The sequence below is a fragment of the Kwoniella mangroviensis genome (assembly GCF_000507465.2).
Source record: "Kwoniella mangroviensis CBS 8507 chromosome 1 map unlocalized Ctg01, whole genome shotgun sequence".
Classification (NCBI taxonomy): domain Eukaryota; kingdom Fungi; phylum Basidiomycota; class Tremellomycetes; order Tremellales; family Cryptococcaceae; genus Kwoniella; species Kwoniella mangrovensis.
The window spans coordinates 11,057,616-11,083,052 of NW_027062533.1; the positions used below are offsets into that span (position 1 = coordinate 11,057,616).

Below are 25,437 nucleotides of genomic sequence, written 5' to 3' on the forward strand. Positions count from 1 at the left end.
TCTGTGCATGTATCTGCGGAGACCCCAGAGGTGGGGTAGGGCTGATGATCATCTGATCACATGTTATCAAAAGATGCTGCATGCATATGTTGCTTGGTGATTCTTCCATACTTCCATCATCACGCCGGATTCGGGCCGAACGTAGTCAGTCGAATGGTTGTAATGAGTGCTAACATCCCGTTGCCTGTGTTGGATTTCAAGACTTGTTCGCATTGTCCATCCTGTCCGGACTGTCAACTGCAAGCACGATAGTCGTCGACTCATTAATCAGAGTTAGATTCGTTTTCTCACACTCAATCTTCACAGACCACAAGCTACTCACGATGTCATCTCACGCTGTGCTTCCTCAGGGTGAACCCCATCCAGCAAATTTCAAGCCCAAGGACAATCCAGCTTTCATTCTGTACGATAAGTTGAAGACGGGCTACGAGGAGGTAAGTGATGTTCATTCGTCATTCCTAAAGACTGAAGAAGATGTCGTGCTGACAAGCTGCTTCACAGCAACCCATTCCTGAGCTTGGTCCCGATGAAGTACTCATCGAAATAAAGAAGACAGGTATATGTGGATCGGATGTACACTGTAGGTCGATCTTGTTATATCCATACTTCCTGTAGTATCCAAGCTTTATTGAGATCTCCGTACGCTGATGGGCACAACCCTCTGGATAGTCTACAACACTGGTGCGATGGGATTAGTAGCCCTAGAAGAACCAATGTGTCTAGGTCACGAATCGGCCGGTATAATCGTCCAACTTGGATCCAACGTCGCCCTGCAAGCTAAGCAGGCTATCGAACTTGCCGAGAAGCTATCCCAAGGCTCCGACGGGAAAGATGTAGATACTGCCAAGAACGTAGTGGGTAAAGGTGCTTTGCAGCTGGGTGATAAAGTCGCTTTGGAACCGGGTGTCACTTGTAGGATGTGTACGGATTGTCGAGGTAAGCCTAGTGTGAACCATCAGATGAGATGACCTTGAGGTGTTTACTGATACCTCGCAATCGGATCTCACAGGTGGATGTTATCAGGTGCGCTCAATCTCCACCTTGCAATGAAAGTGTCCTACTGGTGTACTAATCGAAGTTGTCTGGATTAGATCTGCGAGCATATGGTATTCGCTGCCTACCCACCTTCTAGGGGAGGTACATTACAGCGATACTACAAACTGTATGCAGGATCTCATCATATACATACCAGTCTAAAGTGCGAAGGACAATCATTGTAGCTAATCCTCAATCGATTCATGCTCAGTCCCGCAGATTTAGTCTATCGACTCCCTTCTTCTGTGGCATTAGAATACGGAGCAATGATGGAACCTCTGTCCGTAGCCGTTCACGCAGTAGCCAACAAAGGCGGCATGAAGACTGGGTATAACATTCTGATCTTCGGTGCTGGACCGGTTGGACTGCTTGCCATGGCCGTAGCGAAGGGGATGGGAGCGAACAGGATCGTAGCAGTGGATATCAATAAGGAGAGACTGGATTTTGCAAAAGGGTATGCAGCTACGGATGTATATATTCCCGTAAGTAAAAGAAGCGAGACCCTGCTATCTATTATCATCGGTCATCCGACGTCCCTATCGCTAATTTTGATTCGGTTCAATGTGGGTTTTTCTTTGACAGATCAAGCAGAACGAGAACGAAACCAGACCTCAATATTCTGTGCGAGCCGCTGCCGATCTCCTTCTGTCGTTGGGTATACCAGCTAGAGGCCCAGGATCGATCGACTTGGTAGTGGATGCAACAGGTGCAGAAGTATGTATCCAAATGGGTTTAAATGCCGTGAAACCTGGGTAAGTCGAGTTGATCTCAATTGGATGTGCTTTACTAAATAACGGAAATATGTAATCCTTTTGCTAACATGGTAATATGTTAATATATACTTGAACCCCGTAGAGGAACATACGTCCAAACTGGATTCGGTCCACCAGATATTCAGATCCCAATGTTCAGAATAACTACCAATGAGATTGTCATTAAAGGTGGATGGAGGTATGGTAATGGCGATTAGTGAGTATTTAATCTATACTCATCCAACCATCTTTCTTTCATTTACCAGATTTCATCAACGAAACCCATGTCTACACGTATACTGAGATTTCTTTTCTACTATATAGTCCCCTCGCGATCGACTTGGTGAATCGAGGACTAGTAAATCTCCAACCTCTATTGACTCACACTTTCAAATTCAAAGATGCGTTGGAAGCTTTCGAAATTACTAAAGCTGGTACAGACAAGGATGGCAAATTTGTCATTAAATGTGTGATTGATGGGCCGGAATGATTCGCGAATATCTTCGAAGATCTGGACGGTTCCGGTGATTGTGAGTTGGAAGTAGGTTTAGATGTTGTAGAGTAACGTAAAGATGTTGTACGCAGGGAGGTGAAGACATAAGCAAATTTGATGAACGTGTTACCTGAATGAACAAGAGATAAAGTCTCATTGTAAAAGCATAATCTAACATATTGATTAAGTGAGATATAGTGAGACTTCAAGTGAGAACATATATCTTTTTAGCATCACCTGGTCCTTTTCAAACAGCACAACTGTACATTGGATATAATGAAAAACAGGTAGAAAAGAAAATCCGATATACTCCATATATAAATAAACAAAACATGATTGTCCATGGAATCGAAGATAGAAAGACGAAAGAGAAAGAAAGAAAGACCTGAGGTGAGGAGACGTATGATCAAACCCTTAAATATACATAAATCACCAAAATCAAATCGAGCATTGTGAGTTAGAAGCACTATATTTGATATGTCATTAGCATCCATCTGCATATCGCGGCAGATCCCGATCTCACTCACACCTAATAATTTTTTATTCACTTTCTTCTCAACAGCCTTATCCAATTGTCTTTTCAACAACTCCACCTGAGCCTGAGCAGCCTGTAGAGAATCGCGATTCTTGTGACCTTCTTCGGAGAATCGATTGGCTTCTTCTCGACGGGCGTTCAATTCTGTGATATGCAAATTGCAGGTATCGGTAAGTTGCTTGACTTGATTCTTACTTTCGTCCAAGTGTTGGCGGAGTTTTGTATCTACAAGATACATAGATGAGTTAGTCCATGTTCTTTCTGATGCTGAGAAGGAGTGATTAAGGCAAATTCACTTTGTTTTTGAGATTCACGTAGATCAAAAGTCAAATTCGTGACTTTGACTTTCTCTTCCATCAATTTATTCTCCTAAACCAATGACAAAATATAAACATAATCAGCTGATATTCTGACATTTGACAAACAGTGATCGACAAAACACTCACAACATCCTGTACTTTCCTCTTCACATCTTTCATCTCCTTTTTCAAATCTTCTTTTTCACCTATCAGCTCTTCCCTCTCGCCTGCAATTATATCTTTCTCATTGATCAATTTCGATATCTGTTCTTCATCCTCAGTCGAGGCAGGTTCGATAATCTGATGGCCGTTGCTTGATGTATGTCCATTACTTGATATACTCTGCCTTCCAGCACCGCCGAAATAATCACCTCCATCTCTGTTAAATCCAGATACAGATGTTGGCGAGCCTAGTTCTGATCTCATGTTGTTCATAGAGTGTTTCTTGGGTAAGGGTGGTAAAGGTGTAGTAGGTGGAGGTCCCTGTGGTGGGGGGATAACGGATTTCCTACTAATCTTCACTTCCAGATCCGAGATCTTTCTGGTTAATTCCCCATTAACATTCTTCAATTCGGAGATATTATTTTCCAAATCAACTTTCAGCTTCTCTAACGTGTTACGTGATTTGGTTAATTCAGATATGGATTTGGCATCGGTATTCCTCTGTAGGGCATGTTCATCCCTGATTCTCGAAAGCTCAAATAGAGCCTGATCAGCCTTCATTTTCAATTGCCGACGTGTCTCTTCACTTTGCGATAAAGACTTTTCCATCTCCTCAGCGATCATGTTATTCTCGTTTTGTATGGCCTCAATCGTCTCGTTGTGTCGACTCTTGAGATTGTCTGTAATCACATCATGCCTCGATTGAAGTGATTGAATTTCCGCTCGGTACGCACTCTCGTTGCTCTCGACGGTGGATTTGAGTTTCTCGAGTGCGGCGACATGTTCTGTCTGAAGCGCAGTGATGGTATCTTTATGACCTTGTATGAGCGATCGAAGGTCTTCAGCATGTTCAGCTTTCAACCGTTCTACCACCAGCGGATCCACGGTGGAAGTCTTGGGAGGATAAGAAGGGACATGTGGGAAAGTTTGTGCTTTCTCAGCTATCAATTGATCTCGCTCTCTTCGCAATTCGTCATATTCAGCAGTTGAAGGTGTTTCAAGTTCCTGTTCATAGGATCTTCTGTCAAATTGCGCTCTGTACGAGATCGGTATTGGTCTTCCGAAGCTCACTCTTTCAGTTAGTTCCTCTTTCAGCTTGTTGTTCATCTTTTGCAGATCGGCTATTTGAATGAACTGCTGTTCGATGATCTTCTTCTGAGATTCCTCTTTATCGACCATTTCCCTGTTGCATGGGTATTAGCATGTATACACCATCTGGTAACACTGCATCTACTCACTTCATCAACTCGTCGATCTTTACCTGCGCTTCGGTTTTCTCGCTCCCGCCATTCTCAAGTTGACTTAGAGTATCTTTGAGCTGACTGAACCTTTTCACCGATTTGGGAGATAGACCTCCCACTTCCATTTCATCATTGGGTGGCACAGCCAATCCATCTCTCTTTGGGGTTTCACCGTTCTCTAACACGGGCTCAGTTTCTGGCAACTTCACGATCGGTGTTCTTGGGGTGTTCGGACTGTCAGGTGAGGGTATATCTCTCGGTGGCGTATCTGGGATTTTGATTTTGGGTGTTTTCATGGGTGTAGACGGTATATTACCGTGATTGTGGGTTTCGATGATGGGTGCACTGGATGCAAGGGAGGGGATATTGTGCTTTTTGTTTTGAGTTCGGATATTCTCTTCAAGTTGCTTTATATACGCTTCACGGTCTTTCAATTCTTCATCCCTTTCTTCGACTATCTGAAGGCACGTACATCAAGTTAGATACAACATGATGCACTGCATGAACGCAAAGCTGACTCACACGATGAACAAACTTCAGTTCCGCTTCCAGAGATTGACTGGATCTGGAAGGTTTCAAAGTATGTAACGACTGTGTCGGAGATGGTGAAGATAGCAACAAGCTGTTGCTTCGACTATGCGATTGTATAGGCGTCCATGAAGTCCTTGGCGATGTACCCAATGACTGCGCAGATGATAGCTCCTGCGACAGCGATTGCGGTCTGATGTAATAGAGTATGTCAGCTACCGCAAAAGTGCATGACACGAGCCTGAACAGGACAGAAAAGGGACTCACCTCATTCGCGCTGAATCTCCGTATCCCCTCCCTCCCCGAAAACCCGGCCCCGGACCTCCCTGAGCTTTTGTAGCAGCCAGAATAGGCATCGAACCTCTTCTTCGAGATGGTGAAGTCGATTGCATACTATCCCTAGGCGTCTGAAGAGTGGTTTCAGCTTCACTGAGTGTTTCTTCTTCGTCCTCTGTAGCTGGTGAAGGCGATGGTGGGATGGTATCCTCGATCTCGGCGTTGACCAATCTAGCTTCAGATAGCTGTGTAGTCAGATCGGCTACTCGAGATTTTGCATTACTATATTTCTCGGATAGATCCCTCAAAGCTCTTTTCAGCTCTTCCACCTCATCTTTCGTACCATCATGTACTGGGCGCGTAGGAGCTTCTTGGGGACTTTCAGGCGGAGTTAGCTGTTTGGTAGTTCTCAAAGGAGAACGAGGCATGACCACGGATTCGGTAGAGTCCTCCTCTCGCTCGGGTGGAGGTGAAGCTGGACCGGTTGTAGTCGCTGCAGAGGAAGCAGAAGCCTGCATGGATGCGAGTCTTGAACGCAATTCCGATTGAATCGATCTTTCTGCCTGTACAGCGTCTAGAAGCTGAGACCTTTCTTTGTCTTCGAAAGCTACCTTCTCTTCCAATTCCCTTTCTAGCTCAGCTATCTTCTGATCTCGCTGGTCAAGCTCTTCGAGAAGAAGCTTGTTGTCCTTGCTAGTATCGAGCAGAGCGATATGGGCTTCCAATTCTCGATAAGCAGCTTCTCGTCGCTCAGCTTCCCTTTCTTGCTTCTCCACCTGAGCCGTCAAGTTACTTGAGTGTGCTTCGGATTTCGATAATCTCACCTCCAGCTCGCTCGTATGCTGATTGAGGGTCACATTGTTTTCTCGTAGCTTGGCGATATCCTTCTTCAACTCTGCTACCACGTCGGCATGTGATTCTTCTTTATCTGCTAGCGATTTGAGTTTTGCCTCGAGATCATGTATATATGCCTAACCGTATTGTCAGCTCATTGTGTCACTGCCCACAATTCGGATCGATCAGCTCACCTCGCTTGAGGTGTTACGCTCAGTGAGCTTAGCAAGCCTAGTCCTCAGCTCTGATACGTAACTTTCACTCTGAGTCTGACGATCTCGAGCTTCTTGCAATTGTCGATTCTGGTCATCTTGCAATTCGCTCATCGCAGACTGAGCCAACGTCAGCGTCGAAGATTCCCGCTTCTTAGTGATTAACTCACCAATTCGCCTCGGAGCTCATCCAGTTGCTGATTCAACGCGGAGACCACCTTTTCGTACCTACAAACAGGTTATTGGCTGTATGACGACGTCCTTCAAGATTCCGGGAACTCACTCTAGAATAACAGGTTCTACCATATCATTGAATTTACTCGAAGCATCACTATCCGATGGTTCTCTACTTCTCAATTCGCTTGATAATCTCATGTTCTCACTACATTTCTGTAGATATCGGTCGTACAGCTACGAGCATTCATATTAGTCAACCGATCTCGCAGACGACAGAGCAAGGAGCAGCTCACCTCAGTATGTTCTCTCTGCAATTCCGCCAATCGCTGAATCAACTTTTCACTCTGTTTGATACTTTCTTCGCTTGCAGCAGCACCATTAGCCGTTGGTATTTTTCCGTCTTCACTCAACATCGCTAATTGTTTTCTCAATTTGGTCACTGTACTTTGCAAGTGTTCCACATCATCCCAACCAGCTTCAACTTGATTGATCTTTGCTTGATTTCTAATATTTCTAGCTCTCGAAGCGTATTTGATCGTGTTGATGGTTTCACCAATATTGGCTTCTATAGGTGAGATACAAGCTATCATCGTCGTCAAAGAGTTTCCACCAATGGAGTCTTGTAACATCCTGGTCAACTTGGAATCTCGATACGGTATATGACCTCTGGCTTTGACTGGATCACACAATGTGGAGATTACATTACCCAAAGCCAACAGACCGGAGTTGATCGATATTCCTTCTTTCATTCGATCACCTTGTGCTGCGGTACGTTTCAATCGCTCTGATCCAGCTAAATCGACCATATTGAATTTGCTGGTGGTGATCACGAATTCATTGGTACCAGGTGAAGGGGGAGGTTGCATCGATAGAGGTCTGGTGGTAGGTGTGGCTCGTCCGAAACTACTTGGTGGTCCTCCTCTCCCACCTGATGGCGTAGGTGATCTGGGTCCAGGAAGGCCAATAGTGGATGACGGCCGACGTAATCCACGAGTTGGAGTTTCGCTCCTTGGAATACCGGAAGAATTAGGTGGTGTCATCGTTAAACCCGATCGTTTCTTCTGTACCAAAGTGAGAGAGAAGATTGCATGACTTCGAGAAGAAGAGGCATTCATATTGGTTTCACCTGTTTTTCTTCTTTCCGATCCCTCTTGTAAGAGCTGCATGACCTCTTCTAACGATTTGACTTTCACTTCCTTCACTCCGGCCCATACTATCCTTCCATCTCTCTCCTCGCGGATCTGAATCGCCACTCCACTTCCGGAAAGGAGGTCGATTATCTCCTCATTGTACAATTCAAGGAAACTCAGTCGACATTCCCATGATGCACCTGGTCCAGATTGCTGTTTGATCTCTTCGGCTTTCTCAAAGATAGTGTGAACGGTACGAGGTATCAGACCTGTTCTAGGTGTGAATTCGGTTCCAGAGTAGTCCACTTCTTCACCTGTCGTTCCCATCGAATATGATTTTCCAGAACTGGTCTGACCATATCTGTGTGAGAGAAAGTCAATCAGCGAAGGGCGAAACGAACAATTGAATTTGTGGTGGTGAGGTGCTCACGCTAGGAAAGTGACATTGTGACCTTTCATAAACTCATCCACCGTTTCTTTAGCAGTAACATCGTACAGCTCTGTCTGAGTCGCTTGTTCTCCTAATACATGGTCGAAGTTGAATAAGGGGTGTTTCTTATTTCCTCCTGCATGAGAAGTACCTATGGCCTGACCTGCTAGAGTAGCTGGGTCGACATCTAGTCTGACTTCGGAAGAAGTTGTGGGGTGAACGAGGACATTTCGGAATCGAGGTGGGACTGAGGTATCGTTAGGATCAGAGGGTCGTAAACGAAGGACTATGAATGCGACTGGTCAGTCCATGATCTACAAGACTAGATGAAGATTAATAAAAGTGGACTTACCAACTTTGACGTTCCTGATATCTGCACTGTCACCCATTACTGTCGAAGCATCACTACACAGTCTAGGTCGAGTGGATCCGATTGATGAATGTGGTCGAGGGATTGCTGAAGGGGAAGGGGACATGGGAGGGGAGAGAATGGCGGATGCTCGTTTTGATCCCATTATGAGGGGTTATATGTGTGGTTCAGTAAACGTCTCAAACGTTCTTTTTGATCGACGGTTGTACTAGAAATACAGAGTAGACCGTCGTAGTCGAAAGGTATTCTTGCCACTGTACGAAAGATAGGGAGTGACAATCAGCTGGATAGTTGTCGAGCGAATACAGTATGGCTCGAGTGTTGGGTGTGGCTGCTGAAAGCGGAGTAGGTCTGTACAGACCGAACGGTATACGTGTATACGTGTCTTCTGAACGATGAGATGGGAAAGAAAGCAAACAGATTGGAAGGACGGAGTGGTAGTCAATGGAGGGGTAAACCATACAAAATGTTGTTTTCGATGGATCGATTGCCTTTGGTGTGAGAGACGATGAAACGATCAAATGAAGGGATGGATGGACCAACAAGCAAACAAGAAGTGTTGAATGGATGAAGGATGAAGGATGTCTTTGTGTTCTTCATGTATAAGCTGGCTTACTCACCGTTCAGTGGTCCCGTACACAGTGCTGTACTCGTACACACAGAACACGAATCCGCACTTTATTCCAGCCCTGACCCTAACGCTCGGATCACTTTGTATCTATCCTTGTCCTTATCCTTTATCCTTTGTTTAGATCCAATCTTCCTCAGATCTGATGCTTTCCCTTCCTCCTCACAGTACGTTTCTTGACTTGAGGTTGATAGCCTGGTACTCCGGCGTTCTACTAAAGCTCGTCTTGAGGGTTACTGTTCTTCTCAGATGGAAAAGCAAGTCGGATGGTGGCTACGCACTGATCTCCTTCTAAAGGACCCTGATCTTTCACTTCGATTAACTTGACAACCACCTGCTTCGGTGTTGATAGTGGTTGTGAGGCACCACAAAACAATCTGACCTAATGGACTGACGGACCGTTCGTTTCGGTTGATCGGTGTTGTCGTCCTACTTTGATTGTTCGGCTTCCGAGTAATCTATCTACTCTAATATTTTTGAAGTCACCTTTATCTTATCTTTCAGTTTGATCCGGTATAAGGTAAGCTTATATCAATGATGATAGTGATTACGCTTGTTCAAATGACTTTAAGAGTAGGTCTTATACGAGATGTTTCGGATTGATGTTGTTAGGCACTGAGGATGACGAATGATATTCACTGTTCTTTGGCTCTTGCTGGAATATGTACCTGACTGCTTCTGATAGATCTGTAGCCTGAATTCTTATGAAAATGGTGTTGATTTTGCTATACGATACGTCGCACTTGTTTCTGTATCACTTCTATCCAATATACTTCCCCTCCATCACCCACCGGGAGGGTGTCGAAAGGGAACCTATTCCCATTCATCCACTCATCTCTTCTTCCGTTACGAGAACTGGATCTTTTCGAGGACAGAAGTCGGGTATCGGAGGTCAAAAAGATGAGACCAGGATTCTCGTGATAGGTACAAGTTTGAGAAAGAACCGAAAAAATAAAATATCGAAACCCAAAAACCAGATTTTTCGAATGGTCCGTCAGTAAAGTAATGTTCTGAAAGCACCTCTGACGGTGTTACCGTCAACCCGGAAAACAGGCAAACAGGCACCGTTTTAGGTAATTCTTGTCTTTTCTTCGATAACCTGCTTTTCATAGCAACGATGCGACTATCACAATGACATGTTAACGTTATAATGCATGTATATATGGGTTGTTAGGTACTGCGTTCGTATTGCCAATGATAATGTGATTGTTATTGATACTATTGTGAATGATCATGAATGAGAAAATGGGAGAAAGAAGAGAACGTGTGAAATGATTGGTATCTGCGATTGAAATGCTGTACAAAGCCTCGTAGGGATATCATAAGTAAGGTAGCGAGACTGAGCATTGAAATAAAAAGGGCATGAACGATGAAACGATATACTACTACTGCCATTGTTGCGTGTGTGGTTGATAAGGGATGATGTATCCCTGAGCAGTGGTGGGAGGACCGAAATCGCTCGGTGCGGAAGGATAGACCATAGCTCCATGTGGTGTATACATCTGTTGAGCGTGAGGATGAGGATGATGTGAGATATAATGTTTATTAGGCATCGTGGCGTAATGTATCTGTTGTTGATGATGAGGATGATGTACAGGGATCATCGGTACATTTCCCATATCGTTAGGTATGATATCACCATATTCCATATTGGGGAATGCACCGTTATTCGATACTGATCCCGTCGAGCCTTGAGCAGGTGTGATGGGTGTGAGAGGGGGAATATTACCCAACGATAATGGCATAGGCATCATTCCACTTTCGTTCGATGATCGTCCATTATCCGATACGTTAGGGGATAAAGTCATACCTGAGAAACCATTCGATACAGATACATCCGATCTCTGTCTGGAATGCCCTCCACCGATAGTAGGCGAATGAATAGGAGATTGCTGTGCCGATGTGGTAGGATCAACATTCGTAAATCCGAATGCTGAGGCTGCGAGACTCAGAGGTCTACCAGTTCGTCTAGCGTTACCTTGAGTGGAGTTCGTACGTATCAAACCACCAGGTCGGCGAGGTGAGGGACTGGTGGTGGATCCTTGGAACGAGTTCTGACGTTGTAATGCTAATGGTGTAGGTCGATGTTTGAGAACTTTCCCGGATGACGGGGATTGCATACCGGGTTCGATCAATACATGGGGCGAAGATTGCGATCTTGATCGACTGTTCGGTGTGCTATCATGAGAGTTGAGCAAATCAGATTCAGAACGAGTAGAACCCATTCGAGAATGAACACTGTCGGTTTGAAGGTAAACAGGTGCAGGGTATTGCTCCTGACCGCTGGAGTCTGACGAGGAAAGGGTGACAGTCGATTGTGACCGAGATAAGTTGACACCACCTTCCATCGGTGAGACCATAACGGGGTACGGGTTCGCAGCATAAGAGTAGTACCCGTATTCTGGTTGGGACGGTGAAACAACAGCTTTGCCAGCAGCCTTTCTGCGGTCCTTGAACTATTGATTTGGTATCAGCATATGCTATGTACCTTAGGTATACGGAGGATGTCTAGGCTCACCTTATCAAGCCATTTAGCCGAAGCCTTAAACCTATCCATAGGAAAGCCTATCTCCCTAGCAAAACTCTTTGCCTTTTCTCTGGCGATGTTATCACGCACATCCTGACCAGCAGCAAGTTGCGCATCCATCCATTCATCTAATTTAGCTTCCACCGCTGGGAATCTTCCACCGACAGCTTTAGGTACTTTGGGAGCAGGAGGCGCTTGAGGTTCCTGGGGTTGTGTCCACCGATGAGAGGATAAAATGATCTTGCTGATCGTGCTTCTATCTACGCCGTACATCCTAGCGATATCTTCCTGTCTCAACGAGCTGTTCTGACGATGAAGATTGACAATATTTCGCTTGTCCTCATAGGTGAGCTTGACTTTAGGTCGAGTGGTGCGGAAATCTGATGAGGTGGATGCGGTCCTAGCGAGAGATACGCCTGATGAAGCTATGCTGGAAGTAGGCGAGCCGTTCCGACTCCTGGGTGGTCCTGCAAATGCGTACTGCGGTTGAGGCTGATACATCTCCGCAGAGTACATTCCGTTCATTTGAGGTGGTATACCTGCATATTGCGGAGGGAATTGACCGAAGCTCATGGGTACCGAAGGTGAAATCTGCTGAGGATATGCGATAAATCCTGGTTGCTGTTGACCGTAGTACATTGCGGCGTTGTCTAAATACTGTTGATGTTCGATGGGTAAAGGGTACACCGGGGATTGAGGTTGGGCGAGACATTGTTGAGCTTGTGCCTGTGGTTGGTGAGATTGTTGTGGATCATGAAAAGTTTTGAAGGGTGATAAGAGGGGAGGTTTTTTATGTGAAGAGGCTCTGATGGTTTGATCATTCGAAGACATATTCGGGGGACACGGTAAATTGATAGGTTGGGCATGTATATCAGTGACAATGGGAGTTTTATCATCTTCTTCTCTGGATGGTGCGGGTGGTGTAGCTTGTTCTTGGATTGGTAAAAAGGGTTCATTGTCGTCGTTGGCCGGATAATCAGAGTACGAAAATGCGTAATTGTCGTCGAGGTGAGGTATGGAATGAGCAGGTGGCTGCTGTGGATGATGTTGAGGTTGGTCGTGAGTGACCGAGACATCGGTCAAAGGAACTTCATATGATACCTCGTGGCCGTGAGGTGTATTCGGGTTACTCTGGCCATAGACCTGTTCTAGGTACGCTGAAGGCGAATGATAGTCGTTTGAGGGATTTCCACTATTACTCCGATCTTGCCGTCTCGGTGTATCATTGCTCTGACTCTGATCTGAGGACGGCAGGGGACTAGGTGTAGATGTCATGATGTCGTAAAGAGGGTTGTAAGGAGTTGGTTGGGGGGGGGGCTGATATTGAAACGAGACAGGCTAAGCTAAGGTAGATGAGAAGAGGAGACACGAGACGAGTCAACGACGATGATTAGCCTTTCAAATACGTACAGGAGACTGAAAGAGGAAGGACGGGAAGAGGGTGGTCCACTGGTGAGACATATTTGAATGGGAAGGGCAAATGTTTTAGACATACCTAATTCAGGATCAAAGACGACAAAATATCAATTGAAATGATTTCTATCGTGATATGACTGGCTATCTTGTCTGTTTTGGGAAACTAGTCCATCCAAGAACAACTTTAAATGTACTACCTCTGAACGACAGACTAAGGGGTGGAGAAAGGTCGAATGGATCCAGGCTAAGTAAGAAAGATGATCGTGGTCAGCTAGGGTCCTCGGAGCAGATATATATTACGCAAGAGATGAGGAAGGAAGGCGATGATCGTCCGGTATAAGAGTGTACAACAATAAGAGAACAACGGGAAACTCACACAGATCCAATTGTTTGATTTACGATATCACTTCTAAGTTTTATATCTTCTCGAGTCAAGAAGTCCGTTGAAGACGGTAAGTGGTCTTGTGGTCGTGGTTACACTTGCGTCCGATCCCTTTGACTATGGTCTGTACCCTAAGTCAAGGCTCTACCTTCGCACAGGATGAAACCACAACAGTCAGCTCAGCTGATATGTGTTATTGCTCTCAAAAGTCTCTATATCGCTCGTGAATTCGACTAGGCAAAGATTGCAGTACGAGCGGGACGGTCATGACCATATGGAAACATAATTAATAGAAAAGAAGCAGAAAAAAAAGATAACCGAACAAAAGCTCACCTGAATTTAGTCGAGCAACGCTTGGATCGTCTATTTGATCCTGATATCCTATTATCCTGTTATCCTGTTTAGAGTGTTGAAATCCCACTTTTTCCCCTTTTCCGACTGGGGTGCTGATCGATGATCGATGATGATGATGCTGTATTGTTGGTCGGTAGTTGTATATTTTGATGGTTCCTGCTTGTTTTGCTCAAAGTCTCGTCTTTGCCTTTCCTTTCCTTGTAACACTGTACACGCTACACAGCAATGGGTGGACAATGCAGCTAAAACGTCTGTGCGGTGATATTCTATCCTGATTTTGTTACTGCCAATTAATCCGATCAGATCGATAGTAGCGTAGAGCTTTGATAGTATGGCGGAAACGAACGATATTCCAGGTTGGTCGTCAGGCTCTGTCTTGTCCACACGTTGTAGTAGCCTAGCGTACTCCTGACGAGGAGGTAACAACGGTGCCAATACGAGTAGAGATTACGAAGGTGGAAGAGCGTTTTTGATTCTACTGAATTGATTGATGAAGATTGTACTTATCAATATCAATATCGATTGAAACGGATTGAATTGAATTGAACTGAACTGAGATACGTGTACGGATCAGAGCGAGAGCGAGGAGAGGGCTTCTGACGAAAGGATGTACTGTATGACAGTATTTACGATTAGAGTGTAGGCGTTTGATTTTTTAGTTGTAACTGAATCAGGTTTAAACAGGACCAACACCCGTCTGTCCGTCCGTCTAGTAGTAGCAGATTAGGTAGGTGCGGGGTTGGCTGCTTTTGATTTTTTAGATTAATTCTACGAGTACAATTACTGTATTACCCTGAGATTTGGATTTGACAGATGACTCTCTTTAAACCGTCTGAATCCCAACCGTATTCCTGATTGACCGGAAGAGCCCGAGGACAATAAGCTACTGTAGGAGAAATGGATGTTATAGGCTGTACTGTAGCAATGCTGGTAGTGGTGTAATCAAGTATGTACGAACGTGTATCGTATGTGAGATTAAGGTGCTATTTTGGTGGTGTTCGGGACAACTTGGTAGATAAAGGGTACTCGATCTGCTATAGCCCAGATGAGGAATATGAGGTAAACGAGGCGTTTTACCAAGAAAGGGTTGGGTTGGGTTGACCTTGCAACTCGAAATCCGACGGACCCAGCAACATATCTTTGCATGCTATCCATTTCTCTTCTTGCTCCGACTCTGAGAGCGTGAGATTACAATTCTAGACTCTTGCTTCCATGCCGGCTCCACATCATTGACAATAACTCATTCCCATGCGCCGGCTGTCCGGAAAGACTCATAATTTGCATCCATCTGGAGAAAGTTAAGCCCTTAACCGCGCTGCCCTGTTTTATCAAAGACGATAAGCTCAAATGGCGTTCGTAGTGGGATCTGCTCCGCTTCTAATTCATGATGGAGTTATCTGAATTTCCAACGACCTCGCCGAGGTTGCAGCCATGTGCATATGGGAGCACAATTGACCTGACTGATTTCTCTTGGTATTACAAGAAAGTAAAAGTTAAAAACCCTGATGCCTCATTGAAATCGGTAGATTAAAGTCCGGACGCATGGAAGTCAAGTACAGAGCAAATGATCCAAGGGGTTTAGAAGATTAAACTTTAGATTAAAAGCAACGAGATCGCGTCAACTTACAGAAGGACGGCTTTTTTACGTTCATCCATTTTCTCGTAATAAGATGATCCGCACATGTGTGTTCAAAACATCTCTTCAACGCTCTTGCACTTGTACAGCCTTATCATAACAGGAACTCAAGAACAGGCTAGCTGGAAATGCATAACATAAAAGCCTGAAGCGTTGTCGTGTGGAAGCAAAAAGCAATTCTCTTGGACGCGATATCAAAACTTGAATCAGCATCACGACATATGCCGATATAGATGACAAATCTTAACGATTGCAGCTGTTGGTATCTTCGTGATCTTCGACGATCGTTGATCAGGTGCCCAAAAAGCTAGTACAGTTCAGCATGGAACGCATAGCGAATGATGGCGTTTTGGATATCTGATTCAGGTTGGATCGTACCTAGGACGGGTTGAGAGCCTCTGCTTGCGCTAAGTATCAGTGAGTTGCCCAAGACTTATCCCCAGGATCGGCCTTATCAGGCCGATCTTCTCAGACTATAAGGATCATCGGAATGGAATACATTCATATGGTTTGATGCCACCAGGAATCTGTATGTGGAACTTCATCGTCCGTACGGTGGAAACTCCGAAGGGCTTTTTCCTTCTGGATGGATCTTATCCCGGGGATCGACAGTCGATGACGTGGCGCATTAATCTTTACTTCGTTAAGGCCAAAGCGCCAGATGGCGGGGTACATTCAGGTCGAGTGCTCGGCGGACCTGATTGCGTTGTTTCGGCCTGAAATGGATGCCCCCTGCTGGGAAAAGCTGTGCATCTACGGACCTCCGAATTGAAACGGTAGGTCTGCAAAGGGAGTTTTGGATTTGAGTCAAGTAGATGGACAAAGCATAGTCTCCATATCGATCCGCTCTATATCCTACGTATACCACATCGTGGTTCAATTCCGCTTGGGTTGATCAAACATATCGCCTTGTTTCAGATAAACGTACCGTATCTCACGATAAGTTAACGATTGGGAAGAGGGAAGGGTTGAAGAGAAAGGACCCCCTAAATTGAGAACTAAGTTTAAGTTTTCCGGTCTCAGTCTAAAAACTAAAACCTGAGCTTTCGAACCAGTTTTTAGAGACGCGTCTGATTTTCCGAGTGCAGTACCGGATTTCTGCAGAAAATTGTAACTTGAATTGTATTCAGAAAGTCAGACGCGTCTTCCCTCGCGCTGATTTTTCGAGAATTCTCGGAAGCAAATGTTAGCTAGACAGCATGCGGTACATGCAGATCATGAGCTCAATGCGAGCTGCAAAGCATGCATCGACTCCCGTTAACGAGTATTCCTATGAGTACAAGACAGCTGGCTAAGACGGCGGAGTGCATCTCCCTTCTGTGTTGATGAGATTCTGAGATTCACGAATAACACATTCTCCCCCCCGCTTTGAAGCTCTTGGCTCTTCTTTGTTTCATATCTCGCTTGGCCGCACTTGTGTAACGCTGATTGCTGGACGTTGCCCGTGTCTATGACTCGCGCGAAAAAGGGTCGACCAAACTTCAAATTCATGTCCAGTATGGCAAATCGCTCTAGAATCTAATTTATATGCACGTTGCTCAATTCTACAAGAGTTCGTACTACACAAACACCGTTCACATGTCTCAAAATGAAGAGAGTTGCTGCGTTGTTCCGATAAATTAAATAGTACGGCAGGGAATGTGTTACTAACCCGCTTCCAAAAGTAACGGCATTCAGGTCATCGTGTACGGTGGTCTTACGCAAGTATGGAATCGAAGGCTGAAGCGATCGAAGGAATTTGCCACATTTCATCTATTTCATTCCATTGGACATCGAAGACGCATGGAGGATGATGTCGGATCGGTCAATAATGGTGATGGTTACCTGTTGTTTGGTTCCAGCCTGAAGACACCTTCGCTTTACTGAGATTTATCCGATAGTAGGTGTCAAGTTTATCATCGAGTTGGGTGGGGTCAAGATCGGATTTCGGCACCAGACAGGATGACAGATGGACAATTGGTCATGATGCGGAGTCATACAGTCCAAGCGTTGCATCGTCCCGACAATTATGTGGTAAAAACCAACACTCTGATTGTGCAGCCAATCATGATGCTCAGTGGTGATCCCATGATCGAAACAAGTGTGTACTTGTGCAATCACGGGGTAACGACCTCTGAGGTCGAAGATGATGTAATGAATTGGCTTGGAAGTCGGCGATATGGCATTGATGCCCACCATTCGCTAGTGCATAAAATAGCATGAAGTCCGGAATGTGCATGGTGGATCAAATATCCAAGATAAGGTGTACAGCCCCTTTGCTAGAGGAGACTTGTCGCCGATGTGAGCGCTTTGTATAGCGCCAAAGTATACAGCTACAATGACAAAAGATTGATCATCAGTCTTCCGATACTGAGAAAACAGATCCTCGATTGTATGGATATGGCACATCTACTATGTGTATGTATGATCGGCACACAGCCTTCCATCTGGGTGAGTACGACACACACAGCGCCCCGCCGTTATCGTGAATATCATCCGAGAAGATTGATTGACGACTGAGCCTCAGGCCGGGATGTCCGAAAAGATACATCAGACATTTGTTAGCCTTGGCATCATCAACGTACGTTCTTCCGGTGATCGGATGTAGATATTGTTTCACACTGTTTGCTATCTCAGACTCTCTCGTCTGTCGCTCCCGAATGAAGACCGTAGTCAGCTGATGTTGTAAGAAGGCTATAACATAGGTTCGCTCTCTTCTCCTGGATGCCGATCAACCGCAGTCGCCTTACTGTTAATACTGATAGCTCACTGTCGTTGCCTTCTAGCAATGGTGCCAATGCAGTAACAGCTCCCGCTTCCTTTGCATGGCGGGATGGATGGCCAAACGGCCAGACGGTGTCAATGGCGTGGCGGGTGTCTCACAGAGGCAAGGATTGATGCTACCGGAGTCAGTCAGCAGATGAAGGTCGTCAACGATAGCATTCGAGACGTAAGCTATATATAGAGGATGATCAGGTCACGATTTCGATATTTCTCATCCCATTCTCAAGCAATTCACGTCCTTCTTCAGAAATCTTACGAGCAACCCAAACGACCTCAACCAACTTCTTATCATGCGATCAATCATCACTTTGACCTTCCTCGCGATTACTTCTCTCCTTACCACCGTCCTGGGCAGTTATGTCGACATGGTCATTGACTCCGAGAAGGAATTAGCTGGTACTCTTGATAAATTCGTTGAAGATCATCCAGACACATACGACTTCATCGCTAAATCACACGATGGTAGAATCGTCATCCAAGTTAGATTTGAAGATGATACCGTTGGTATCGAAGGTTTCTTCACCGAGACTCCAGAATTGTTGGACGATTTGGATGTGGCACAAAAATCAATCTTGGCTTCTACCGTCTCGGCTGGATTGGACGAACAATCCGGAACTACATTGGAATCCCTTCAAGCTTATCGATACGGCGCTCCGGACGAAGGCGATTTACACAAGAGACAATCTTGTCAACCATGCAGAGAGTGTCTAAGGGACGTCAATGAACATCTCAAGAAAAGGGCTTCCTTTTGTGGTCAATTCTGCTCAACCAGATTGAGCTGCATCGTCCCTGGATGTAGAAGATGCTACTATACTGGCGGAGCTTGTATTTGGCAAAAATCATATCAAAGAGTAAGTTTGAATTTTGCTTCAGTCAGGATCAGCATAGATGTGCAATGCTGACGATTATAAACTCACGTCTCACAGGGTTAGTCTCTGATTGGCAATGGACTCAGACAAATAGGTCCCTTGCGAGATTGCTTTTCCGTGTTCTTTCTTCTATTGTACAATTGATCGATAGTGATGTGTTTTATCTTTATCAAGTCGAATAATATTGCTGTGTTGTGCATAAACCCGCCCGGTATGGATTGATTGCTTAATGACGAAGGGCGCAGTCTGACATCTAGAATACCTGATCACTTTCGTGAGATTGGTATCTACCTGTGACTGAAGTGAGATCAGCTACACCCATCGCAAGAAGATAGTCCATCACGTGTGACCCTTCGTAGAAGATATTGAGAATATCAGGATAATTACTCCAGCAATCGGAGAATCTGCTTGTGGCCCCGAACCTAAGCGAACATCACTACGATTGGAATGATCTTCTGACTGTTGTCTCTGAAGCAATCGATTTGTATCGATATGGGTGGTGAATCACGAGGTGATTATCAGAAGTTTATCTTGAACGATTGTAGTAAACATACTGACAATCTTACATAGACAACTGTGATATCATATCCTGCAGTGTTCACGGGGCATGTGAAGCTCATATGTCAGTTGTCGCACACTCTGCTGATATGAAGCTCATGGCTCAGTCAGTATTTGATAGCCGTCGAAAGTAGATCTGGGAGCTCGAGTCTGTATGAGATATCGCGTCATACACACCGGGGCGTGGCTCAGACCGCATATCAGGATCGAGGTTTGTAGAGTACAGGACAAACACGAATGCTGCGTCATCTTCCGCAGAATTGTAATGTATACAGCTCTCCAGCCAAAACGTGCGACACTACCATGAGGGACATACTTGGCATAGCATAAGTTCATACTGCACTGTACGGATGTCTCATGAAACGTAGAACCACAGGATCAGAGCTGAGAATCAGGAGAATGGAAAGAAAGTGTCGATTGGGATAAGTTGCATTTGCCGTACGCTTCCGGTGGCAGTTATCGGCTCTATCAGACCAGGATGTTTGTAAGCGTCAGCGTACATGTACACGTTTTATTCTGTGACCACATTATCTGACTGGATGGATAGGTGGAAAAAGCTCACTCTTTGACAGGATTTTTGCCATAGGCATGCGCCTCCGGTGTAGTAACATCTTTGACAACCCGGCACCACACAACTCAACCTTGTAGCGCAAAATTGTCCACAGAGTGATACTCTTTTCTTGAGGTGTTCGTTGATATCTCTTAAACAACCTCGACATGGTGCACAGATCAACCTTTTTTCCAACTCGTCCGGAGCGCCGTATCTGTACCCTTGAAGACTTGCCAAAGTGGTCCCTCCCCATTGTTGATCATTATAGTCATCACTGAGAGAAATAGAACCCAAGATTGATTTTTGCGCTACGTCCAAGTCATCCAATAGCTCCTCTGTCTCGGTGAAAAATCCTTCTATACCAACGGTATCGTCTTCGAATCGGATTTGGATGACAATTTTCCCATCGAAGGTTTTGGCAATGAAGTCGTATGTATCGGGATGATCTTCCACGAATTTGTCCAGAGTAGCAGCGAGGTCTTTTTCGGATTCGATGACCATGTCAACGTAGTCTGCAAGGGCAGAGTAGATGAGAGAGGATATGAATAGGAAAGTGAGAGCAATGGTTGATCGCATCGTTGGTGTTCTGACTTTTCGTTGGATACTGAAGGTTTGGAGGAGATTTAGTAGGGGACAGTAGGAAAAAGGGAGAAAGAAAAAGGCATAAGTTACATACTTGTGTAATTCCTGACTTATAATCAGGAGCCAGTCTAAATTGGTCCTCTTCCCATGCGGTCGAACGGCCAGCCGATCATGAAGATCATTCTGATCGCTTCTCAGGTCGTTTACAGGCTGAACAATGAGATCTATTCCATCTCGTTAAGACATGAGTTTGTTCGGCCAAAAGGTGAATAAGAGACTTCGGTTTCATGGTAAGAGGATCAGTTTCTGCCACACACACACCCGCAAGTTGCCAATTAAAGCAAGATCTAACACAGCGATGATTGATTTCAAGGAGCATTACGCAGATCTTTATCTGCTTGATGGAACTCCACTACAATCAGAAATCGATCATGAGTCTTTCCCATCGTTGTTGACATCCTACTGTAGTATGAGCTAGTCTCACCACCATGCGGTCCAAGAGGGCTCTCCCAAGAGGGCGTCAATAACTTACCGCAATGACGTATGAGCCGCGCATCGAAAAGCTATGATGGGGAATGATCCTCTCACCATCGTGCCGCCACGCCATACTGTCCTTCCGGTCGATCAATCCTCGACGCCAACGGGACCATAGCTTTGAGATGCTTTTTGCGTTGACCTACTGATCACTACGCGGTCGAACGGGTATCATTCGATATGGACCGCGGAAGAAACTATCCTAAGTATACGAAAATCCTTCTTAATGGCTTCTAAAATGCAAATCTCAACGATGTTAGCGGAAAGAAGGCTCGAGTTGGTGATATTTTTCTGAGATATAGAAAGAACAGAGTTTCATCCAGAGGAAATTTCTATCGCTATCCTCCCTATAAGTCACACAAGTATTCTGCCTAGCTCATAGCTAAAGATCCAGTCAGACTCACACGGACTCGCATTTTCATACTTCCAACTGACACTTCTGTACACCAACACGCAATGCGATCATTCATTTACCTAAGCTTGCTCTTCTTCGCCACACTCAACTACGTGATGGGCGGATATGTAGATCTGGTAATCCTATTCAGAGAAAGACCAAGCTCTTTCGATCGATAAATTTGTCCAACAACATGAAGATATATATGATTTCATCGCTAGATCAGTAGATGGTCGAATCATCATTCAAATCAGGTACGAGGACGACACGGTAGGGATCGAAGGTTATTTTACCGAAACTCAAGCATTGTTAGATCATTTAGATATCGCTCAACAATCCATCTTAGCTGCCTCCCAAGCTGTTCATCAAGACGCAGGAGGTACGATTTTGCAATCATTGAAGGATTATCGATACGGTGATCCCCGATCGGAAGCTGAAAATGAGAAAAGACATTTGAGTTGTTGGATTGGAATAGATGATAAACGTAAACGAGAGGGACACCTGGTCACTTCAGATCTGGAAGAACGACGATCCAGCTGTGGACAATTCTGTTCGACCAGGTTCGATTGTTGGGTAATAGGTTGTCAAAGATGTTATCATACGGGCGGAGCATGTAGATGGCAGAAATCATGTCAAAGAGTAAGTCTGATGGTATTCGATAAGTTTCCAATATCATTAATACGATACGATACTTACTGTTCTTGGTTTGTTACGTGGATTATCCGTCAGTCACCGTTTTCAGATGTTACGGATATCATTTCCCATGATATCTTGTAATCAGCCTCGGGTAAGTGGTTGTTCACCGAGTTTCTTTGGACAAATACATTGAAGTTGACCCCGTGCTGATGACAATCATGTTCGAAATGGCATTATAAAATCAGCGACCAGAACAATCGTCTTCTGATCCTGTATTTTTCGTCCAATATCCACTTCTTATAAATTCCTGTTTGCACTATATTAACTGCTTCGTAATGAATACTGTAACCTCCATGCCACCTATCACACAAAGATGAGTATGGTGGCAGAAACAAGACGAGATGTCATCAATGTAGACGTATTCGTCCTGACTTACCGAAACACATTGCAAACTCGATCATGTGCATACCTATCCTGTCAGTCTGAGTCATTCTGTATGGTATTTCGACACAGCCACCGGCAAAAAAAGCCCCCAATTCCTATCCAAACAAGATCTGTCAAGTGTGTGATGTAAACACGACTCGTAGAGCAGTACATATCTGCCACATCTGCAGATCTCTATACAACACAGTGTCCATTGGTCTCCAGTGAAAGCCAAGCAAACAAGCGATGGTCCTTTGAGCATTCGTTGATAGCCTGCTATCCACTTTCAACAGTTCGACTTTGTCGACGTACACTGTTGAGCTGTGTCATTCATCAGGAGACGGCAAATGAACTGAATCCACGACAAGGTTGAATACAATCCGTTTATATAGGAAGATACTACCCATTCACCGCCATGACCGTTTGGACCGTTCTCCATCCAGCATGCAGCATTCAGCTCTTCCAAGATCGTTTAAGAGAAGTAGACTAAAAATAGATTTAGAGGACATGTGAAGAAGAACGGTGGATCGGTCAAACTCTTTGACGAAATGTCTATCTTGGTTAGGGCCCATCCGAATCAAGCGAAGTGTACGATATGAAGAGAAGGGTGGACGAAAGGTATAAAAGCAGGCTGAAAGTTCAACAGATGAGAAGGAGATCGTTCAATCCACATTTCAATCACTCAAACCACCCCATCTTAACAGACACAGTCGGGTACCTACAAACGTCGATATCATTAGTGTCTCGATCTCATCACTGACTCGCAATGTTCTCGCTCTACGCTTTCACTCTTCTCACCTTTTCCTCTTTCCTTACTCTCATCTCAGCCAAATATGTTGACCTAGTCTCCCCCTCTGAGCAAGACCTCGCTACTCAACTTGAACAATACGCCTTAACTCACCATCAAGAAGTATATCATTTCATCGCTAAGACCTACGACGATAGGATCGTCATTCAGATTCGATTCGAGAACGATACAGTAGGCTTTGAAGGATATTTCACTGAAACGCCCCAACTTCTCGAGGATCTAGAACTCGTCCAGAAAAACATATATCATGCAACTGTTCAAGCAGGCTTAGAAGGCTACTCAAACGATGCTGTGTCGATCGATACCCTCAAAGCATATAGGTATGGTACACCTCCAGAAGGACATCAAGAAAGTAAGGGAGTACTCTGTAGACCCTGTAGAGAGTGTCTGAGGGATGTACATGGCTTATTGGAGAAGAAGGCATATTCGAGGTGTGGTCAGTTTTGCAGTGTTGGTGCGAATTGCATCACTCCAGGTTGTATGAGATGTTATTATACGGGTAGTGAATGTAGATGGCAAAAATCTTGTCAGATCTACTAAACCCATGAAGGTACAGTAAGTCGATACTCACGAAGGCCAATCGTCCGAGCTGATTTTGACTGAACATTCGTAGATGTACGAAACATTGATGTGATTGTGCATATTCGATTCTGGGTTTTGACTCTTTTTGTATTGTGAAACGTCGTGCTATTGACTTTATTTCAGCTTTTATAACGGCTTCCTATTGTGCAAATACTTCATAATTGTTAACCGAACCGTAGTATGAGTCTCTTGATGTGTATGATGTGATGGATATTGTACCTTGATATGATGATTGCACGTAATGAGCGATAATCTGAGCAGTGTCCGAACACCTCGGGAGACATGCATCAGATCTATGCAGAATGCAAAGTGCAGATCCTCGATCATTGAATCATGGCCGTGTTCACCTTTCGCCAATCTCGGTCATCCGGTCACTCGGACTCAACGATACTCGTATGCTGTGTTGTCCAAATGTACGACGATGATCAGCTCGGGGGATGACGATGATGATGAAAGTGCATTTTGCCATTTGCCACCCTCGACATCCCATCTGACATATAACAACTTCATCTTCCAGGTCTACAATCGATACGCGATACAAACTTTTCCGGTTCCAATATCACTGCCGACAATAACATCATGTCCACCTCAACAGCCAACTCCAAAACCCCACTGGAAGACCAAGTCCTCCCGTCCGAACGACCCCAGGCTCTCTCCATCGTGGAATACCACACCTCTCACCCAGAAACATACATCTTCATCGCTCGCACCACCTCGCAAAAAGTTATCATCCAAGTCCGCCATGATGATCCGGACGATAAATTGGGTATAGAAGGGTATTTCACGGAGACTCCCGAACTCATCAGACATATCGAACAGGCTCAAGAGGACGTATGGAAAGCTACGGTCGATGCTGGATTGGATAAGTATCCCGGTGTAAAGACGTTGGAACAGATGAGGGAGTGGAGGTATGATGGAAACAATTATCCGAAGAGGGATGAGAAGCCGCCTTGGGGGGATAGGCCTGCACCTTGGGAGAGAGACGATGAAGGGGATATTAGGGATGATTGAAGGTGGGTAGGAACGGGATTTGAAAGATGGAAAATGTAACGATGATGTTAATTCTTGTTTTTATAGATAATTGAATTATCGCCCTCCATCTCGAATCGACACCGTTATACGATGCTACCCATCAATGTCTGTACTGATCGGCTGAGGAGGTCAGTTATCGTAGATTGTATGAAGGCTGCAATGATGATGATCTCATGCCAATTACGCGTGTAACTCCATGAGACAAGGTATAGAGACAGACCATTCAGATTCATCAAGCAAAGGGGTATATACTAAGTAGCAAGAAACTAAATGTCCCTACACTGTAAGA

General features: G+C 44.9%; 8 protein-coding genes across 8 annotated transcripts; 5 read left to right on the top strand and 3 right to left on the bottom strand.

The window, feature by feature from the left end:
* Positions 1-323: 323 nt before the first annotated feature.
* On the top strand, positions 324-2,277 carry I203_104202 (chlorophyll synthesis pathway protein BchC; the record flags this gene model as incomplete). Its single annotated transcript, XM_065517486.1, has 9 exons — positions 324-434; positions 502-580; positions 670-764; positions 849-947; positions 1,092-1,162; positions 1,247-1,517; positions 1,618-1,787; positions 1,891-2,004; positions 2,112-2,277. 9 exons carry the CDS (start codon positions 324-326, stop codon positions 2,275-2,277), a joined length of 1,176 nt encoding a protein of 391 aa, XP_065374304.1.
* A 460-nt stretch (positions 2,278-2,737) lies between these two features.
* On the bottom strand, positions 2,738-8,619 carry I203_104203 (uncharacterized protein; the record flags this gene model as incomplete). Its single annotated transcript, XM_065517487.1, has 14 exons — positions 2,738-2,746; positions 2,808-3,040; positions 3,112-3,184; positions 3,262-4,281; positions 4,348-4,459; positions 4,515-4,975; positions 5,040-5,238; positions 5,313-6,292; positions 6,350-6,487; positions 6,538-6,595; positions 6,651-6,778; positions 6,838-8,035; positions 8,105-8,390; positions 8,457-8,619. 14 exons carry the CDS (start codon positions 8,617-8,619, stop codon positions 2,738-2,740), a joined length of 5,058 nt encoding a protein of 1,685 aa, XP_065374305.1.
* A 1,868-nt stretch (positions 8,620-10,487) lies between these two features.
* On the bottom strand, positions 10,488-12,904 carry I203_104204 (uncharacterized protein; the record flags this gene model as incomplete). The annotated part of the gene is made up of 2 exons (XM_019144203.1): positions 10,488-11,558; positions 11,621-12,904. 2 exons carry the CDS (start codon positions 12,902-12,904, stop codon positions 10,488-10,490), a joined length of 2,355 nt encoding a protein of 784 aa, XP_019007252.1.
* Positions 12,905-18,470: 5,566 nt separating this feature from the next.
* I203_104205 (uncharacterized protein) lies at positions 18,471-19,112 on the top strand (the record flags this gene model as incomplete). The annotated part of the gene is made up of 2 exons (XM_065517488.1): positions 18,471-19,031; positions 19,107-19,112. 2 exons carry the CDS (start codon positions 18,471-18,473, stop codon positions 19,110-19,112), a joined length of 567 nt encoding a protein of 188 aa, XP_065374306.1.
* Positions 19,113-20,118: 1,006 nt separating this feature from the next.
* Positions 20,119-20,733, bottom strand: I203_104206 (uncharacterized protein; the record flags this gene model as incomplete). Its single annotated transcript, XM_019144201.1, has 1 exon — positions 20,119-20,733. One exon carries the CDS (start codon positions 20,731-20,733, stop codon positions 20,119-20,121), a length of 615 nt encoding a protein of 204 aa, XP_019007250.1.
* A 996-nt stretch (positions 20,734-21,729) lies between these two features.
* I203_104207 (uncharacterized protein) lies at positions 21,730-22,444 on the top strand (the record flags this gene model as incomplete). Its single annotated transcript, XM_065517489.1, has 3 exons — positions 21,730-21,804; positions 21,929-22,306; positions 22,397-22,444. 3 exons carry the CDS (start codon positions 21,730-21,732, stop codon positions 22,442-22,444), a joined length of 501 nt encoding a protein of 166 aa, XP_065374307.1.
* Positions 22,445-23,492: 1,048 nt separating this feature from the next.
* I203_104208 (uncharacterized protein) lies at positions 23,493-24,074 on the top strand (the record flags this gene model as incomplete). Its single annotated transcript, XM_065517490.1, has 1 exon — positions 23,493-24,074. The coding sequence occupies one exon, from the start codon at positions 23,493-23,495 to the stop codon at positions 24,072-24,074; it is 582 nt and encodes a 193-aa protein (XP_065374308.1).
* Positions 24,075-24,695: 621 nt separating this feature from the next.
* Positions 24,696-25,127, top strand: I203_104209 (uncharacterized protein; the record flags this gene model as incomplete). Its single annotated transcript, XM_019144200.2, has 1 exon — positions 24,696-25,127. One exon carries the CDS (start codon positions 24,696-24,698, stop codon positions 25,125-25,127), a length of 432 nt encoding a protein of 143 aa, XP_019007249.2.
* Between the last annotated feature and the right edge of the window lie 310 nt (positions 25,128-25,437).